Source organism: Balaenoptera borealis, assembly GCF_965194805.1.
Source record: "Balaenoptera borealis genome assembly, chromosome: 13".
Lineage (NCBI taxonomy): Eukaryota > Metazoa > Chordata > Mammalia > Artiodactyla > Balaenopteridae > Balaenoptera > Balaenoptera borealis.
The window spans coordinates 31,417,048-31,438,596 of record NC_138870.1 but is presented as its reverse complement, the minus strand read 5'-3'; the positions used below and the strand labels follow the sequence as shown (position 1 = coordinate 31,438,596).

The window sequence follows — 21,549 nt, the reverse complement described above, 5'->3', positions numbered from 1 at the left end:
AGTTTTTTTCTTACTCGTTTAATTAATATATATTGTACGCTCATTTTACTAGTTCTAGTGACAAAAACATCAAAAGCATATTTAAAGTCAATCTGTATTTTCCCTACATAGGATTCTAGATCTTATTTTAAAGTTGAGCAATAACAAAGAGGAAACTTTTAATAGCACTTTATTCCCCATAAAACATAAGGTAACAGCTGTTTTACTGCTGATCATTTTAAGTTCCTCTGAATCTTAGGATCTCTGTGGATCCTCAGTGTTTGTCCTTAAAATGAAAAATTTTATGTTTCTGTTATATTCAAAACATTGAAGAATAATTTCTTTAATGAGGCTTTTGGCCAAGGAACAGTCTCCTGATGAAAGAAAGCAGAGTTTTCAAAAGCATTTTGAGAGACTGACATTTGTGTACATAAGATATTCAATCATTCAACTCTGAAGCAGCTCAGCATTGTTTTCATCATTTTTGTTATTTCATAGTATACTTTGACCTATCTTCCAGTTTGCAATTTTGTAAAAAATTAGTGTGAAAAAATACAGCTTATTTATATTATAGTATGCATGAGAAATGTGTTGAGGTTTCCAAGGAAGAAAAGGCAAAAAATGCATTACCTCTTTTCCTAAGTCATGGCAATCATTTTTGACCTCCAATTTACTGGATAAAATATTGCATTGATTTATATATTCGTGGCTTCAGGTAACTTTACCATCTACATCCACAAAGATTTTTGATCCATATTCAAAAGGTTTTACCTTTGCTTACACTGAAGAATATTTTCCACATCTCTGTGATGACCTTAAGTGACATCACCATTCTCTAGAAAACCTTGATCTTTTTCTGTAATCAGGATCAAAATATATTGAAATTTTCTTATTGCCAGAAACATTGTGGACCATTTACAGCAGTGGTCTCAACTGAAGGCTTGCATGAGAATCCCCTGGAGAGCTTTTCTCAAAATAGGATCTTTGCAGATTCTACTTCAGAAGGCTTGGGGTGCAGTCTAAAGGTTTGTTTTTTGAAAAAACTCCCCAGGTCATGCTGATGCACATTTGGGTTGAGAACCATTTTAGAAAATCATTCTGGAATAGGATAATAAAAAACCTCAGATGGTGAAACTGTTATTTTTTCCTGAGATTTGGAACAGAAGATCAATACAATTAAACCATGTTTATGGATATAATGGACTTGGTTTTGGACTTGGTGAATTTAAAATTCTAATATTAGCTTTTGCTTAGTCTTGATGATACTCCAAATGTAAACCTATTTTATAGTCTCAATCAGATAATACTAAAACTCTCCTGATGATCTCATGCCAGAGGAATGAAAACATTTCAGATGACATCAACCTATTTCTGTTGTGCTTTCTTACACATGGCTCAGCTCTCTCTTCCTAACAGATTCAGATATTTCCAAGTCCTGACTAGGTTTTATCCAGTTTCTCTTTATCGCTCCCAAGAATGTGCTGATAAAGATTTTGCCATTTACAGTATTTCCTTTTCTCTTTCCCACCCTCAATTCCTGTTTTCAAAATTATATATCACAGTGGAGATGTGTATCAGGCTATTAGAACTATGAGACTAGGGAATTGGAGAGATGTTTGAATATAAATTAAAGGTATAAATTGGAGAACCCTCTACTTTAAAAATTTATTTGGAACAATTTAAGTATATGTGATTGCTTCATGAGAGTTTTGGGAGAAAATTCTGCAGAGCTGGCCATAAAGTTCTTACAGTTAAACGAAACTTCTGGTTGTGAGTATGAAGACTTTTTGTTAGTAATGATGCTTGTCCTTTATACAATAGAATGATTATTGGTATGTAATGTTCACCCACTGTTTTCTCTGATTCTAAGCACGAAGACAATTTGAGATTTTGTGTTAACATGTGTTGTGTAGCTCTATGTTTCTCAATCACCTATTAGTGTTCCAAATACACATGAAACTAAATTTAGCAATAAGTAAATCCTGTAAAAAACAGTTTATTAAAATTTGACAACTGAGAAGTTCACTACAGACATGAACTTGCCAAATACATTTATTTTGTAATAATTTTAATATTCCATTGAAATTGGCTAGTCAGAAAGAGAGAGATAAAAGAGATAGACAAGAGAGAATATGAATGGGAAAGAAAGAGTATTGTGGTGTGGTCTTTTTGTTGTATAAATTTCTCTTATAGAATACTTTGATAATTCAATTTCATGATTATTATTTATAAGAGTTTTAATTTTAATTTAATAGTCTAAGCAATTGTACATATTCCCTCTCAATTATAAAAAGAAATCCCCAAAAGGAACATTATTATTGTTCTTTTTCTTTTTTAGATATGAAAATTAAGGCTCAGAATGTGGAAATGACTTGTCTATTTTATATGACTATTAGGTAGTCATAGCTTTCAAAGCAAACTACTGTTTATTCCTCTGACATAACTGCCTTTCTAAGTGCTGCTTTTATCTCCCATCATCTTAGTGTAGAAAAAATGGAACATGATATTCAGAAGTCCAGAATCTTTCCCTTGAAGCACAGGTTCTTCCTTTTATCATTTGATGGTAACTATAACAGGCATAACCTGAAAGAATTAAAACAAGACAAAAATAATATTTAGCCATTTATTCATGTTATAGTCAAATCACACTTAAAAGGCAAATTGTATTGATCTGAAGGAAAACTAAGACACAGAATATTGTCACTACCAGTGAAAACTTAGCTTTGGTAAATGTTCAGATATATTTGAGAACTTGGTGTTATTTATTTATTTTTAAAAGTTTTTAACCAAATGACTGAGCTGAGCTTCCTAAAAGATACTTAATGTCCTGGAGTTTGATTCACTGCTCTCCTACATCAAGCATTTCTACTCTGTTTTTGATATTTAAACTCTGATGTTCAGTTATGATATTCTTAGTTCCAACCTGCTTGGGTGCATAGTTTTGGTACTCATAATTTCTAATTTGTGCCTATACATGCAAGTTGAAGATGGGAAAACAAAAACGGCAAAATAGGTTTTATTTAAAGTATACAGATAATTGTGTATTTATATTATCTAAGTAATTGCTTATCCACTTCATTAGAAATGGAAGACACAACTTTCTTTTGTATGCACATTTTATAATGTTTTGATTCATTTCTGCGTTATAGTTTAAGCTATGTATTATAGTCCACATTAAGATTTATGTTACTAAAAATTAGCGACATTTTAATATTATGCTAGCACCACATAAAATTTCCATCTTTGGCATTGCACTCAATTTGACACGATCAAAGAATATCTGAAAATAAGCCATTCTCTTGCATTTTTCTTTTTTATTCCGTGTGTATATTTAAACAGATTAAATGTAATTGTTTGGCATTAAGATTCAGTTAGAGGGAGTACTCAGTAACTATATTGTGAGTAGTAAATAAGGTCCTTAAAAAGAACTAAATTTGGTATCACAATTTCTCCTATATATAATATGTATTATGTAATGTTTCTAAGGAAGTGAAAATAATCTGGATTATTAACTTTCGAATTTCAGATTAATTATATATATGGCATGTATTAATTACAATCATATATGCAACACTAAGGGGTGTTGCAGAATTATTTGCAAACTTTTTCAGAAGCAAGTCTTCTAAATCTTGAGATTGATACATACTTGAAATAAAATTTTATAAACATATGAAAATATATGTATATTTAATGATCATGCTACTTAAGTTGCTTGATTTACTTATGATTATGGCTCTGGAATAGAGATACAATACTTGTTAACTCATATTTTTTGGTCTTAATTTGTGGTTTTATCTGTAGAACAGAATAAACATACAAACTAGAGAAGAATTTTTTGATGTGCAGTTTTCCCTATGGTTTATATTTAAAGTGAATTCAAAATTGGAATATTTATTTAGATCTATATAAAAATATTCTTATATTTAAATCTTCACACATTCACAATGCCCATTTGAAGCCATTGCTCTCTAAATAGTTCTTGATTGTTATTTTACTAACTGTATAGAATAAGATATTTAATATGTAAAAAGAGTTGAGCATATATGCACTTTATATTACATGCTAATATATTAGTATATATAGAGCATAGTTTAAACAAGCAAGCCAATGGAATGTATGTATTGTAAATTTATACTTTAACCTCTCAAATTAATGTTAACATATATTGAGATTATGCATTTATGGCCATTTTCTAGTATAGTACCTTTCTTCCAAGAACCCAAAACGTTTTTCTGGTATTCTGTTCAGAACAACTCAAGTTAATCAATTAAACTTTTTTTCTGAAGTGTATGAGAAAGTATATTTTATGATTTTGAGGGGTGAAAAATTTTACTAAGAAGCCTAATGACTTAACCAGAGTCAGTAGAACCCAAAGGTAGAACCAATAGGAAAACATTATTTTTATTGAGTTGCATGGATAGTTCTTTGATTTCCACTAGAAAATTCACAGGTTTTTAGGTTGGGTTTTAAGCACAAGGTTCCTACTATGCTTAGTATTAAAGAAGAAGAGCTTCTACAAATACGGATTATCCATCTAAAAGTACTCACTCAGTACTTTTAATGTTGATTAATGTCTTAGATCTGTATCTCTCGGAAACTCAAGTATTCTGAAATTTTTCTTCATAGTCTTCTGGAGCCTCATATAGTTTAAAATATATTAATTTATTCAAGCTTCTAACCAAAAAAAAAAACTTTTATGAGGTATATTATCTTATTTCCATATTCTAATACTTTGAAGATATTTACACTGTTAAAACCATTATCATAAAAATTACACTGCTCAAAACCATATAAAGAATTATTAGAGCCACCCAAAATACCTAAAAAGTTTGTTTCTCCATAAGTAGTATAAGAAAATAATATTCATTTAGAGAAGTGGAAAGAATAGTTATATAGGTATTCAAAAAGACCTTATAAATCTTGAATGGTGATAAGTAGTTATTATTTTTGTATTAATGTGAAGTATATTAATATAAAAATAAGCACACAACTTCCTGTAGCTGAAACTCTTTCAAATCTGCAAGTTCTGAGCTGCCACATGAGATCTATGCCAAGGATTACAGTAAACTCTGTCAGCTTTAAATGTGAAATTTCACCAAAGTGAGATAATCATTTTTTAAATTTATAACATGTACATTTTTTACTACCAATGCCTGATCTACACAGCACAAAATAAAAGTAAATGTTGTTAATTACTTGGTTTTATTTGAGATAAATATTTTATTTATTTGAGATAAATATTTGAGAATTACTTGGTTTTATTTGAGATAAATATTCTAGGCAATTTGGATGACTGCTTTCAGGCTTGAATTATCTGAATTATCTATACATGTTAATTAGAAACTACAACAGCAATAATTCATACTTTTCTACTGCATAAACACACTTTTTTTTTAGTTTGTAAGCCTGTTAAATCTAAAACCTTGACACTGATCAAAGAAAGCTCTCCAAAATGCATTTTCCCCATAGGTTTGAAAGAACTTCAATAGCAAATTTACTTTAATTTCCTCATCTTTGTGACTTACCATTTGCAGTTGATCTCTTTTGTCTCTTTTGGAGTACCTCAGCCTGTCAGGAAGGTAATGGACAGTATGGAGACTGGTGGCCAGAGAGAGCATCCTTCCACAAGTAAGGATGGCAAGGGAGCTAGAACACTTATGATGTTTGTTGGCAACTCTGGCACCACTGTAGGAAAAAGTGTCCCTACACATAGAATAGAGAAGATATGCCAGAGGCGAAGAAGGGATTGTTCGCCACTGAAAAGACATTAACCATAGGTAGCAGTGGATTGTAGTATGCAACTTGCCAGCTTTTGCTACTTCAGGCTGGGATTTGTGTGTTGTGTGTGTGTGTGTTTATTACTCCTGTCAGGTTTTTTCGCTTGCACTTTCCTATCAGTACGAACCTTGGTTAGAGAAATGATAGAATCCCTGTGTTCCAGTCTTAAACATTGTGGGAAAGCAAGACAAGTTAAGATGATATAATTATCTCTTAAAGACATTACAGTAGTAGTCAATGCTTACAGAGAATAAACAAAGCTAGCAATATTATAGCAAATCTAGATAGATGAGCAAATAGATTTATCTATGAACTCAGGCAAGTTTGAGTGAAAAAAGTAATACATAAATTAAGTACTAATCTATGAGCACTAACCCAGAAGTATACCAGTGTGTTAGCAAACAATTTATAAAAGCATATGCTACATAGCTAAAATAACATTTTTTAAACTATGAATTGAGCCTATCTTCTTATGACTAATGTTTGTATGCTTTTTTTTTTTAGTCTTGAATAAAGGTTACAGTAAGTTTCCTAAGTACAAATGAGTTCCATTCCAAGACCACGTTCGTAAGTCCAATTTGTTAATAAGTCCAACAAATTTAGCCTAGGTACCCAACTAACACAATCGGCTATATAGTACTGTATTGTAATAGGTTTATAATACTTTTCACACAAATAATACATAAAGAACAAACAAACACAAAGAAATAAAGAAAACATTTTTAATCTTACAGTACAGTAACTTGAAAAATACAGTAATACAGTACAACAGCTGGCATACAGGGGCTGGCATCAAGTGAACAGGCAAGAAGAGTTACTGAGGGGAGGAGAGAGAAGAGTTGGGAGATGATAGAGCTGAGGGATCTTCAGCAATAGGAGATGGAGGGCAAGCTTCAATTTCATTCACGTTTGCATCTTTGAAAGTTTGCAACTTGAAGGTTCATATGTAGGGGACTTACTGTATTAATATGCTGGAGAGGAAGTGATTACTTTGAATTGCATTTATTTGGGCATAAACCAATGACAAAGAAAGACTAAGAAGCTACAAAAGCATGGAATCTCATTTTTTTTAAAACTTTGATCCTTTGGCCAACATCAAATTTATTATTATTTAATGTTAATACTGCTTCTGTTCCATTTGTTTTGTTTGGTTTTGCTTTGCTTATTATAGTAATACTGATTATTTTTATTAATTCTCATTAGTCTGAAAAAAAATAACATTCACTGACTGATAGTGTATATTTTAGAAACGGGATACTGAATCACACAGACATTTCTTTCCAGAGATTAACGCTCAAGCTAAAGATTAGAATTCAATCACTTTGAAATTACAGAGAAAAGTATGTGACATGCATAACATAAGTATTTAAAAATCCACAAAATTGGGGACTTCCCTGGTGGCACAGTGGTAAAGAATCCACCTGCTAATGCAAGGGACAAGGGTTCGAGCCCTGGTCTGGGAAGATCTCACATGCTGCGGAGCAACTAAGCCTGTGCACCACAACTACTGAGCCTGAGTGGTGCAACTACTGAAGCCCACGTGCCTAGAGCCCGTGCTCCGCAAAAAGCGAAGCCACCGCAATGAGAAGCCCACGCACTGCAACAAAGAGTAACCTCCATTCGCTGCAACTAGAGAAAGCCTGCACGCAGCAACAGACCCAACCCAACCAAAAATAAATAAATAAAAAATATATTTTTAAAATAAATAAATTAATTAAATTAAAAATAAAAATCCATAAAATTGGAGAAGATTTTTACTTCAGATGTTATCTCAGTTAACTTCCTAATTCATATAATTGTAGAAAAATATCCAAAGGTGCTGTAGAGCTAAAGAAACTCCATCCTGCCTTATAATGAATTAAATTGCATTTGTGAAACTGTTGCTAGGTAAAAGTTATTTTACATTAAGAATTATGGCTTTAGATATGACACACTTTTATTTGATTAGGCAAATTTGAATTTGAATGAGGAGTTTTTGCTTGACAATATTTTGGTGCATTAAACTTATTAGAGGCAATAGAAAAAAATTGAAGGTAATTATCTTTCAGAAGTTAGACTTTATGTGTAGTTAAAATTTACAGATACACATGCAGTTTAAATAATCTAACATTGTAAATAATGTATATAATATAAAATACACTTTAAAAATATGTATATAGCATATATTTTTTTAAAAATTGGAGTACTTAAGCATACAATTTTGGTTTCAATCTGATAAATCATCATAAAGAACAGTTCCTTTATTATGGCATACATCATTTGCTATATCTAAACCACATTAAAAATATTGTCTTTATCTTAGAAAATGTGGTTTGTCTAACTCTTTGTGTAGATAAAAAATACGTGAAAATAAAGTTAATAAGCAAAATATTAAGTAATAATAAGTGAAATATAAACTTACTAAAATGTATGATTATGTAGATGTAACATTATATATGGTTATATAAAATTTTATATATATTTACACCCAAAAGGAAATGAAGACTTATTTTATATATATATGGTATTTATATCTTTTAAAATTTCTGCCTGTATTAGAAATGGATCAAGAAGCAGGTGTTAATAAGACTGATAAAATTAGCCTGTTCCTCCTGGGAATTGTTAATATTTGAGGGTGATATCTGTTTCCTTCTTGGAGGCTCAGAAGTGTTGTTGTAATCTACAGACGGAGCAAAGAAAATGTAAACCTTTTGAAATTACTTCAAATTTCAACAAAACTGGAGATAAATGAAAACTTCTACATTGAATACATTCATATATATCTTATATATAATAATTTCTACCAGTAAAAATAAACCAGGACATTACAAAGAAAAATATTACTTTTGTCAGAATGTGCTGATAATCTGTGTTTACTGGGGCAATTAATTAAGAATCATGATAGTTCTGTAGATTTAAATATAGACCAACTCATAACTGAGGAATAGTTAAAGAAATATTTCTGACTTTTTAAAGTAAACTAAATTCTCTGTCAGGATTTGAGGAAGTTACAAGAAAAAAAAGACTTGATTTTGTTGAAATTTTAAGAATCAGTGAGGGCCAGTGTCATCTCATTAATAAAAACATTCCTAAATGCTGAAAAGTTGGGTCAAAGTCAAAAGCTTTGACTAGAAGGAAAGCAAAAAAAAAAAAAGCAAAATCAGGGACAGCTGATATGCTATTGTTATCTGGACTTATAAAGACTTTTTGTGGTGATCATGGGAAATCACAAATCCCATGGTACATTTTACTTGTAATTATGGAATTAATAACTTGGTTTCAAATAGGAAAGATCCTGCCAATTTTTGTGCTGAAATCTTTTCAGTATCCCAATTAGAGAAATTATCTTTAATATACAGTTTGTTTACAAATCCTCATTTGAGACATTCTTTAATGCACACCTGAAACATGTCACACTCCAAAAAAGAGGTATGCTTAATGAATTAAGCATTCTTACATCAGACCAGTACAAGCCACAGGTATATGTGTAACTCCCAAATGTCAATTCATAAGCCTGTTACATCTTCAAAGGGTTATTTTGATTAAAGCTTCTTTAAAACTATACATATAAGTGTCTAGAGTCATATTACTTACTAATCAGAAAAATGTATTTTAGTAATGTCTTTTATAAGGAATTAAACACCTTTCACAGAAAGAATTCAAATGAATTATCTAGGATTATTTTCAAAACAGTAAATAGACATTGCCTCCAATTTTTATGTGAAGATGTAAAGACCTCAAAGTGACTGATTTACTCAAGACAACATGATGATAGAGAGAGGGATGAGATGGATTCAGTATGTATTTGTCATTTGTACCTACGTGCAAAAATTAGTTTAATGACTGAGAGGAAAATAAGCATCATCTATTCTGCCCAAAGCAGGTTGATCTTTAGGAAGATCATTGGAAACGCCAAGCAAAGGCAATATTCTCGTCTCTTTTTTCTATGTCTTTGGTGTGATTATGTGAGTGCATTTCTATGAGAAAATAACAGTTATCAGCATTACCCTCAGAGTTGTTTCAAAGAAATAGAGTACCAATGGCTAATATGTTTTGCACTTGTGCCATTCTTTTGGGCTAAATAAAATTCATGAGAGGCAAAACTGTTAATATTACTGGCAAGGTAAGATTACAGCATGACTATGATATTAACTTGAGTATATTTGCAACATTCAAAAATTCCCATTGGTTACCAGGCACTGAAGTAGATGCTGAGAATACTGAGATGAAATTATCATCTTTCTTACCTTCAAGTATGTTATAAAAACTAAGAGGGGAGATATATAAACAGCTGTTATACAATATAGGAAATATGATGATAGAGAGAATTGGGTTTTTTTTAAACAAAGAGGAAGAGCATAAAGCAGGAAAGATTTCTTAGAGGAGATAATAGCTAAGCAGTAGAGTAAAAGATAAGTGAAACAAGATGCCAAAAGTAGGGGAAGATGGACACTTTGTTAAGTAGGGACTGTCCTACATGTTTCAGATATAAATATGAATATACATAATACCCATTTTCCACTATTAATAGAGCATAGAAATGATTATAATATTCAGATTTTATTCAAAAATTTAATCACTTTACTCAAACAAGGCATTTTAGAGCCAAGTTACTACCTATAATATTAATCAATTTGCTCTCAATATTGGTTTATTTCCTCAGATTTTAAATAACATATATCAATTATAAAAAAATTTTGGAAAAAAATTAGAGATGTAAATGGACACAAATCAGATCAACCACCCTGCAGTAAACTTTATTTTGTAAATGCAGTCAGAGAGCTTGAGACTTATAACATAGAATAATTATTTTAATTACAATTAAATTAACAGGAAATAGCAAAGCAGTATTATTGAATCTCAAGGAAATTGTTGGTTGTAATTTATTATCAAAGTGCTATTCATCATATTTCTCTGTATAGTGAGAATTGTTTCAACATTACAGTATTGACAGTTGTGAACAGATAAAAATATTAAATTACTATTCTTTCTTTTAATCTCAGTAGAATCTACTAATGGTTGATGATAGGGAAAAAAATAATTATAAGAATAAATCAGTGAAAACCACCTTCAATACTTACTTTAAAGTACTTACCTATGATTTAATATATAATATTTGAAGAACGGCAGTTGACAAGGGAAACTAAAAATTCCCATGCATTTCAAGAGATCTATGACAAAATTGACCTGAGAATTATTCACTTATCCACCCAGGTTCTTCAGATGTATTCTTGAGACAAAGCACCTTATGTCTAGGCTTGGCTATTTCATTGCTATTGCCACTTATGTTTATGACCTTATGACAAATCATCACTTCTTGATCATCCATTTATCTGTATCTGAATAAATGCAATGATGTGTTTTCTGTATGTCACAGAAATCTTGGAGCATGAAATGTAATTTGTGACTCAGTACATTTTCTCCTCTACAGCACAAGGATGGCATTGCATTTGTATGACATGCAAATTAAGTGTTTTATGCAAAATAATCATCTTGAACAAGATTCAGAAGGGGGAACAAGTATTTTATTCATTCTTTCATTTATTTATGTTCTGTCTTATTCTGAAAAGATCCAAGGAAGCTTATAATTAGACATAGTGAACTAAACTGTGTGAGAAAATTGAAGCAAAGGGAAAATAAGAGTAAGATATCCGAAAAGGTTGCTGAGGATTCCTAGCACATGATGAAAACATATCCTGCTAGAGATGTGCCACAAATTTGGCTTAAGCTCTTTTAACAACCAACTTCAGAGACAAAAATATCCGTTTCATGATAAACGGGGTCTTTTCAGAATAGGAAACACGAGCAGCACAGATTCCTAGCACTGAGACCAAAGAGAATTGTACCCCTTTGTTAATCACTCAACTCTGCAGAGTAACAAATTTAACAAGAACAAAACAGAACTAAATGTTCAAAAACTGCTTCTTAGAAAGTTTCACCATGACTTCAGCATGGCATGTCAGTGTGCAGTTGAGGAAACCTGACCATTGCACTTGGGTCCAGATTTGCCACTGTGTTGGACAGACTTTATCCAGATGGATGTATTACATGTTCTTGAGATGTGGTTGAGTAATTGCATAATTAATCTCAATTGAGTAATGGAAACCAGTAACTATTGCTTCTCTCAACCAAGTTCTTGATTAGTATTGAGTGGCAGGAGGCCTAAACATTGAATTTAAACAATGAAACCAAACAGAATTTACACAGTCAGAAAACTACCATGAGGGCGTAAATGATCCAGCCATTTTCTAAGCCTTCAATATTAGGTTCCTACCACAAGTGTGGTGAGCTCTGGTTATACAAACCTTGTCCACACTTACCAATATCAAAGTGTTGTGTTTGAAGTGCTTTAATAGAACATTTTCTCGGTGACTATTACTTAAGTTATATAAAACACGCATAACAATGGAAGAGGATAGGTTCTAAGCAGAATTTCCATAACTCAGAATTTTTAAGATTTCTGTGAAAGATATCACAGTTATAAGCTTGAACTTCTAAAAGTCAAAGAGAATTATTTTATTTATAAGAAATGTGTAGCACAAAAGTACTGTTTTGTAATTTTCCCTGTGTAAATTGAAAGAGTGAATACTGGGGTTTGGATTCACAAGTGCAAAAATGCAAATATATTTGGTTACAGTCTTCAATGCTCTTTCCTTTTATCATTTTCATGTGTGTAGATCTGCTTTTGAAAGTTAAATCTAAAAGAGGTCAAGGTGATACTGGGGTAAAGAGGAATGCCCTGTATAGATTATTGTCATAAATGTACAAGATCTTAAAATAAGGGAGAACTGGAAGGCTGGATATCTGAGTTTTGTCTTAATTTTAAAAATATATTTTTTTATTGCAAAAACGCTTCTTAAATTAATAGCAGCAAGTTTTTCTTTGAAATTCCAGCTTTAGCAATCAGTATTTATTGGCTAGCCACAATTTGCTTGTAGCTTGTTACTGGTCATCAGGTCTATGGAAGGTTTATGGATTTTAGTGAATCACAGTTAAGCATAAACCTGCCTGGAGTTTGGGGAAAATATCCATTTTTATGGTAATAAACACCTCACATTTGCAAGCAAGTGGGCCAAGCTTAAACTCTTATGATACAAATAGCAGTGACAACACCCCCTATGTTTGTTTTATTACTTCAGCTCCCACAGTCTTTATCTTCTTCCTCTGATGCATTACATTTCACCACTGCACCAAATACCAGCATTTTATGTTTATTTCTCAGCAGTGTGTGTTCAACCTAGTGCTGACCATTAAATTAGTGCAGAGTAGTAGAATACAAGTCCCTTCTAAACTGGTGAATGCATAACATCTGTTTTACAGTTGCATAAGCCAGCCTCAGTAATCACATTGGTAAGGATTTTATAGTGAGAATTAACATATGCTTTCTCAATCCTTACCCTTCCACACCTAAACTAAGAAGGCACCTGTAGAAGTTCTGCTTTCTGAGAAGGCAGTGATGATTGCTTTAATGTAAAGAAGTTTAGAATAACCATGTTTGGTATTAACAATGTACTTTAAAATTATTAGTATAAGGCTTGGTGAATATTCTCTATGTTAATGTTTAAAAATAGTGTCCCTTTTAAAAATAGTGTCCTATTACATCCTGGTCATAGAAAAGTTTGAAGATTTTGTATATTATATTTGTGACTATCGATATGGATAATAATAAATTTTTGAGTGTCTTAAACTTTCATCCTAATTAATAGTTAATCATTTGGATAGCATAGATGATGAAATGCTTTTGAGATATGAGTTATTAAACCTAATATACCTATTTGAAATATTAGCATTGGTGGGATAAATTAAATATTTTTTGAATACTAACAAAATGTAATCTTGGGTATACATAACAATTAAAGAACAATCAAATTATGTATCAGTGTGTTTTAAATTATCATGTTAAGTTATGTTCATAATAATATCAAGCATTTTTCATGATTAAACTATATTTTTAAAGCTTTAAAACATAATTAACAATTGTATGAAAACTAATACTATGTATATTTTTCCCCTTAATTTTAGTCATGATTTCATTGGAGAATTTACAACAAGCTATAGGGAACTTTCTAGAGGGCAATCACAGTTCAATATATATGAGGTAAGAGGAGTTTTATTTTATTATTTTCTCTGGAATAAGTATATTTATTCTTTTAAGGAATAGGTTTTTACAAAAGATAATTGCCAAAGGTTACCAATATGTGTAAGAATCTTTAAACTTATTGAGCAGATTGGTTTTTGAGATTAAATAATAGTATTTCTCTTCAAATCATGTGGTCTTTCGAATCTACTTTAAGTGATTTAAAAATTCTTGCTTATGAAACGTTTTCTTATTTTAAAAACATTCAATATAGATACAAGTTTATTCTTCCTTGAGCTTCAGCCTTTATATTTTGCCTTCCTAAGCTCTTCCTCAATCCTTTTTTAATAAAAATAGAAAAATGTGCTGTGTCGGCATGGTGTTATATAACAAGTCGTTTTTTTGCTTAGTATGTTTGAGCATCTTAACTGTTATTTAGATGAAGACTGAAGGAAATGAGAAAGTATGATTCAGTCATTAAAGAAATCCAAGTTATTAAAGCAAACACACTAGTTATTTCTGCCTTAAACCTATCTTGCCAGTTAACTGCCAGATACGTGTTGAGCATAAGGTATGTTCTAGCACTGTTAATCCTTGAGCTTTGTTATCTGTACATTCTCTGTGATTTTTTTTAAAGACTTTTTTGATGTGGACCATTTTTAAAATCTTTACTGAATTTGTTACAATATTGCTTCTGTTTTATGTTTTGGATTTTTGACCCTGAGGCATGTAAGATCTTATGTCCCCAACCAGGGATCAAACCCGCACCCCTTGCATTGGAAGGTGAACTCTTAACCACTGGACCGCCAGGAAGTTCCCTCTGTGATTTTTTTAAATTTAATATACATCATTAACAAAGGAGAATATCTCAGTACTTAGTCAATAATGATAACTGTTTCCTGCCAGACTGACACTATTTGACACTAAAATTGACCTCCTTTAAGTTAAGAGTGGAGGAATCTCGTTCTCCTATCACCTTTTTACTAGGCTAAAGCAGTTGTATTCCATGCATTTATTAGTTTATGAATAAAATATTTATGACATGACTTCTATATTCCACACTCTATATTAGGCCCCAAGGATGCAGCAATGAATGAAAATTTCACTGTCTAATGGGAGAGACAAACACGCAAAATGCATTTAGATTATCTTGATAGGTGCTATATATACCTAGTTGACTACGAGATATCTAGAGAGGGGTGCAGCAAACTTATCCCAAGAAAGCTACCCAGGCAAAGACAAAGTTGGAGTAATGGATCAATTTTTCTGTCTGGGTCTTTCGGGGACAGAATATTAATGCTCTAAATAGACAGTAGAAGTAATATAAGACAGGTTGACTTATATGGATGCCTGTTTTTTCTCCAAACCCTCAAGGCTGAGGAGAAACAACACATGCATACTAGTCCTCCTTGTACTTAGAACTCATTTACTGACAGTCACATAATGCTCCAGAGATCAATTATTTTGAGTTTCCTTAGCTTTAAAATGTCTTCTTCTCTTTGGATCTCTCTTATCTGACAAAGCTTGCTTAACGAGATTGGTGTCACATCTGATGTTATGACAAAGAAGCTTAGTAACAATTATTCCTTATTAAATACCTGCATGGATATTTGTGCCACAACTTCAAATAAAAATGTGTTCTTATTATTCATATTATCAGTAGAAGAGATCAGTCTGAAGAAAATCTAGAGGAACATTCTGTGTTATGTCTAAGTAGATTTAGAATTTCGATGAACAGCTAGCTCTTGGTCCAATACATTGAAACTTCATTTTCTGCACACATGTAAGGGATTCAGTTTTGTTGAGGCAACCATGGAAATTTTCAACCATTATTCCTTCAAATATTCTTTCTTCCCCTTTCACTCTCCCTTCTCCTTTTGATACTCCCAGTATATATATATATATATATATATATATATATATATATATATATATATATATATATATATATATATATATATATATATATATGTTGTTATGCTTGATCATATCTCACAGATTCATATTTTTTCTTTTTCTTTCTTAAACTAGAAAATCTCAACTGACCCATCTTCAAGATCACTCATTATTTCTTCTGCCAGCTCAAATGTTCTATTTAGCTCCTCTAGCAAATTTTTCATTTGTTACTGTGCTTTTTAAGTTGAGAATTTCTATTTGGTTCTTTTTAATAATTTTGACCTACTTATTGATTTTTCTATTTGGTGAGACATTGTTTCATACTTTATTTCTTTATATATAGCTTCTTTAGTTTTTTAAACATATTTATAGTAGCTGATTTAAAGAATTTATTAAATAAATCCCATATCTACAAGTTCCCAGGGGCAGTTTCTATTGATTGCTTTTTTCCTATATATGGGTCATACTTTCTTGTTTCTATGCATGTCCTGTATTTTTGGTTGTTGTTGAATGTTGGAAAGTTTTAAAAAATATAATATAGTAACACTGGAGATCAGATCCCCTGCTTTTCCGGGATTTGTTGTTGTTGCTGTTTGTTTGTTTAGTTACTTTCCTGGAGTAATTCTGTAAAGTCTTTCTTCTTTGCTGTGTGGGTCATTTCAGTCTGTGCCTGGTTAGCTAGTGGTCAACACATGATTTGACAGAGATTTGTGTATGTTGGTGCACTTCTTATATGCTCCAAGTATAAAATTCTGCCTTGGATTTTACTTGCTGTTTAAACAGATACTCAAAGTCAGCCAGAGTTGAAGGATTAGGGCTTCCTCAAGGTCTTCCCTGGCCATGCATACAGTCCTGTGTAAGCATTTGGTCTTCTAGATCCCCAGCAATATGCCGGAGCTTTAAAAAACTTCCTACTTGAGATCAGATCAAGAAGGTGGAGGAGTAGGACATGGAGCTTACATTCTCTCACAAAGTACATCAAAAATACATCTACATGTGGAGCAATTCTCATAGAACATCTACTGAATTCTGGCAGAAGACCTCAGACTTCCAAAAAGGCAAGAAAATCTCTGGATAAGGCAAAAGAAAAAAGAGAAAAAAAAAAAAAAGAGAGAGAGAGAGAAAGGAATCAGGGCAGAACCTGTGCTCCTGGGAAGGATCTGTGAAAGGGTAAAGTTTTCCACACACTGGGAAGTCCCCTTACTGGCAAGGAGATCAGCAGGGACAGAGGGAGAGCCTTGGAGCCTCAGAGGAGAGCACAACAACCGGTTTACAGAGGGCAAAGTGCAAAGAGACCTGCACACATGGTCAGTGCCACCCACCCAGCACTCCCCAGCCTGAAACACTCATTGCTGGGGCAGGTGGGGGCTGTGTGCTGAGGCTTGGGCTTTGGTGGTCAGACCCGGGGGAGAAGACTGGGGTTGGCTGCATGGAGACAGCCTGAGGGGGATAGAGTGTGGTGTGAGAGGAGGCCTGGGCCCACCAGAGAGGGAGGGTGCTATTGTTGGGGGTCATGCAAGGAGAGGGGTGGGCCTGCCATAGGAGCTTCTTTCTCCACACACACTCTCAGGTGGCAGGGCACCACGTACATGAGCTGCAGGGGTAGGTACAAGCCTCCACTGCCATCTCGGACTCCAGAGGCAGGTGCAGACCACTGCCAAGGGTCCTGTAACAGGGAGCCAACCACTGCTTCTGCTTTCCTGGGAGCATGTACAGCCCACCACTGCCACAGAGGGTCCTGTGACTGGGCACCAACTGCTGCCCCAGATTCCCTGGGAAGGTGCATGACCCACCATGGCTGCCAAGGGTCCCACAACCCAGAGCCAACCTCTGCCTCCACCTTCCTGGGAGCCTACATGAGCCACGTGCCTGCACACCCCTTATCAAGGGGAAAATGGCCAGCGCACACTGAGGAAAGAGATGGCAAGCATCCAAACCAAAAACAGCCCTCATAACAAAAAAATATTAAACCCATACAAGCTATGCAGGGAGGCTCCTGTATATAAATAGCCCTCCAATACTACAGTAGATAGCTGTTTCCCTTAAACTCACAGAGAAAGAGAAATATAAGCAAAATGAAGAAGCAGAGGAACCACTCCCATTAAAAGCCCAAGAGAATTCCCCTGAAGGAACAAACAATGAAACAGATCTCTTCAGTCTAATAGACACCAAGTTCAAAAAGGAGGTAATGAAAATACTGAAGGAATTAAGAAAGGCTATGGACAAAAATGCAGATTACTGTAAAAAGGACTAGAAACTATAAGGAGGAGCCAAGAAAATTTAGAAAATTAAGTTGCTGCGATGAAAGCTGAGCTAAAGACAGTGAGTAGCAGAATGAATAATGCAGAAGAAAGAATAAGTGATCTGGAAGACAGAATAATGGAAATTAACCAATCAGAAGAGCAGATAGAATGTCAAATGCAAAAAAAAAAAAAAAATGAAAGCAATATAAGAGACCAATGGGATAATATAAAGTGTACCAATCTATGCATAATAGGGATTCCAGAAGGAGAAGATAGAGAAAAGGGGATTGAAAATGTATTTGAAGAAATCATGGCTGAAAACTTCCCAAACCTAAAGAAGGAAACAGATATCCAGTTACAGGAAGCACAGAGGGTCCCAAACAAGATGAATCCAAACAGACCTACATCAAGACATATTGTAATAAAAATGACAAAAGTTAAAGATAAAGAGAGGATTCTAAAGGATCAAAAGAAAAACAAAGAGTTCTTTACAAGGGAACCACCATAAGGCTGTCAGCTGATTTCTCTACAGAAACACTGCAGGCTAGAAGGGAGTGGCAAAATATATTCAAAGTCTTGAAAGGGAAAAATCTGCAACCTAGAATATTCTACCCAGCAAGATTATCATTTATAATAAGAGGAGAAATAAAGAATTTCTCAGACAAGGAAAAACTAAAAGAATACAACAATACTAAACCTATCCTAAAAGAAATATTGAAATATCTTTTCTGAACAGAAAAAGAGCAAGAAGATATAGGAAGGAGGAAATCATAATTTGAAAGTAAATCACTTAAATTAGCCAGTACGCAGATCAAAAATATAAAAAAAAAAAAAACCTATTTGTGAAAGTGATGATAAACACAAGGAACAGCAAAAGGATAAACATGAAGATGTAAAAAAGGACATCAAAATCATAAAATGTGGGGAAGGAGAGTAAGAAAATGCAGATTCTTTTTTTTTTTTTTTTTTAGAATGTGTTTCCATAGATATGACTATCAGTCTAAAGCAAGCAGATATAGGAAGAGGTTAACGTACTTGAAAAACAGGTCAACCACAAATCAAAAACATACGAGATTCACAAAAACCAAAAAGATGAGAATGCAAGCATAAAATAAAAGGAAATGATCAAACCACAAAAGAAAAACAAAAAGAAAGGAACAAAGAAGAAACAAAGAATCAACTGGAAAACAAGGTCTAATATGGCAATAAATACATATGTATCAATAATTACCTTAAATGTCAAGGGACAGAATGCTCCAGTCAAAAAGCATAGGGCTTCCCTGGTGGCGCAGTGGTTGAGAATCTGCCTGCCAACGCAGGGGACACGGGTTCGAGCCCTGGTGTGGGAAGATCCCACATGCCGCGGAGCAACTAGGCCCGTGAGCCACAATTACTGAGCCTGCGCGTCTGGAGCCTGTGCTCTGCAACAAGAGAGGCCGTGACAGTGAAAGGCCTGTGCATGGCAATGAAGAGTGGCCCCCGCTCGCCGCAACTGGAGAAAGCCCTCGCACAGAAACGAAGACCCAACACAGCCAAAAATAAATAAATAAATAAAAATTTAACAACAACAACAACAAAAAAAATCACTAAAAAAAAAAAAAAAAAAAAGCATAGAGTGGTAGCCTGGATAAAAAACAAGAGCTTACAATATGCTGCCTACAAGAGAAAGAAACCCCCCCCCCTTAGGGCAAAGGACACACATAGATTGAAAGCAAAGGGATGGAAAAGATATTTCATGCAAAGGGAAATGAAAAGAAAGAGGGTGTTGCAATACTCATATCAGACAAAATAGACTTTAAAGCAAAGGTGATAAAGAAGGACATGATATAATGAAAAAAAGATAAATACAAGAGAGGATTTCACACTCATCAACATATATGCACCTAATATAAAAGCACCCAAATACATAAAATAAATACTAACAGACATAAAGGGAGAAATTGATGGGAATACATTAACAGTAGGAGACTTTAACACCCCACTCACATCAATGGACAGATCTTCTAGACAGAAAATCAATAAGGCAATAGAGATCCTAAATTATACAATAGACCAGTTAGACTTAAATGATATTTTCAGGATATTACATCAAAAAAAAAAAAAAAAACAGAATACACATTATTTTCAAGTGCATATCAAACATTTTCTAGGATTGACCACATACTAGGGCACAAAACTAACCTCAACAAATTTAAGAGTACAGAAATTATTTCAAACATCTTCTCTGACTACAACAGCATGAAACTAGAAATCAACCACAGGAAAAGAATTGAGAAAAAATGATTACATGGAGACTAAACAACATGCTACTAAAAAACCAATGGGTCAAAGAGGAAATCAAAAAGGAAATTAACAAATACCTTGAGACAAATGACAATGAAAACACAACCATACAAAATCTGTGTGATGCAGCAAAAGCAGTTCTTAGAGGGAAGTTCATAGCAATACAGGCCTTCCTCAAAAAGCAAGAAAAATCTCAAATAAACAACCTAACCTACCACTTAAAATAATTATAAAGAGAAGAACCAACAAAACCTAAAGTCAGTAGAAGGAAGGAAATAATAAAGATCAGGGAGAAAATAAATAAAATAGAGATTATAAAAACAGTAAAAAAAAAATTAATAAAACCAAGAGCTGGTTCTTTGAAAGGATAAACAAAGTTGACATACCTCTGGCCAGGCTCACCAAAAAGAAAAGAAAGAGAACCCAAAAAAACAAAATAAGAAATGAAAAAGGAGAAATCTCAACTTATACCACAGAAATACAGAAACAACATGAAAACGTACCGTGAACAATTATATACCAACAAATTTGACAACCTAGAAGAAATGGACAACTTTCTAGACACATACAGCCCACCAAAATGGAATCAAGAAGAAAGAGATAATTGAACAGACTGATCACTAGAAGTGAAATAAAATCTGTAGTTAAAAAAAAAAAAAAAAATCTCCCTACAAACAAAAGGACCAGATGGCTTCACAGGTGAATTCTACCAAACATACAAAGAAGAACTTATACCTATTTTTCTCAAACTCTTCCAAAAGATTGAAGAGGAGGGAACACTCCCAATGACATCTATGAAGCCACCATCACCCTGTACCAAAACCAGACAAAGATACCACCAACAAAGAAAATTACAGGCCAATATCTTTGGTGAATATAGATGCAAAAATTCTCAATAAAATATTAGCAAACTGAATCCAACAGCACATAAAAATATCATACACCATGACCAAGTGGTATTCATTCCAAGCTCACAAGGATGGCTCAACATACACAAATCAATCAATGCAATACACCACATTAACAAAGAAAGTCAAAAACTACATGATCATCTCAACAGATGCAGAAAAAGCATTTGACAAAATTCAACATCCATTCATGATAAAAAATACTCTTACCAAAGTGGGAATGGAAGGAATATATCTCAACATAATAAAAGCCATTTATGACGGACCCACAGCCAATATAATACTCAACAGTGAGTACTAAATGGTGAAATACTCAATGGTAAAAGCCTTCCCACTAAAATCTGGAACAAGACAAGGATTCCCACTCTCACCACGTGTATTCAACGTAGAATTGGAAGTCCAGCCA

The 21,549-nt window shown here is 33.2% G+C and overlaps 1 protein-coding gene across 1 annotated transcript in view; it reads left to right on the top strand.

Annotated features, from left to right (window-relative positions):
• CPNE8 (copine 8) overlaps nucleotides 1-21,549 on the top strand; it is a 326,808-nt gene that overhangs the window by 228,132 nt on the left and 77,127 nt on the right. Inside the window, exon 11 of the mRNA XM_082351373.1 lies at nucleotides 13,759-13,834. Within this exon, the coding sequence (XP_082207499.1) occupies nucleotides 13,759-13,834 (76 nt within the window). The remainder of the gene's footprint in view (nucleotides 1-13,758; nucleotides 13,835-21,549) is intronic.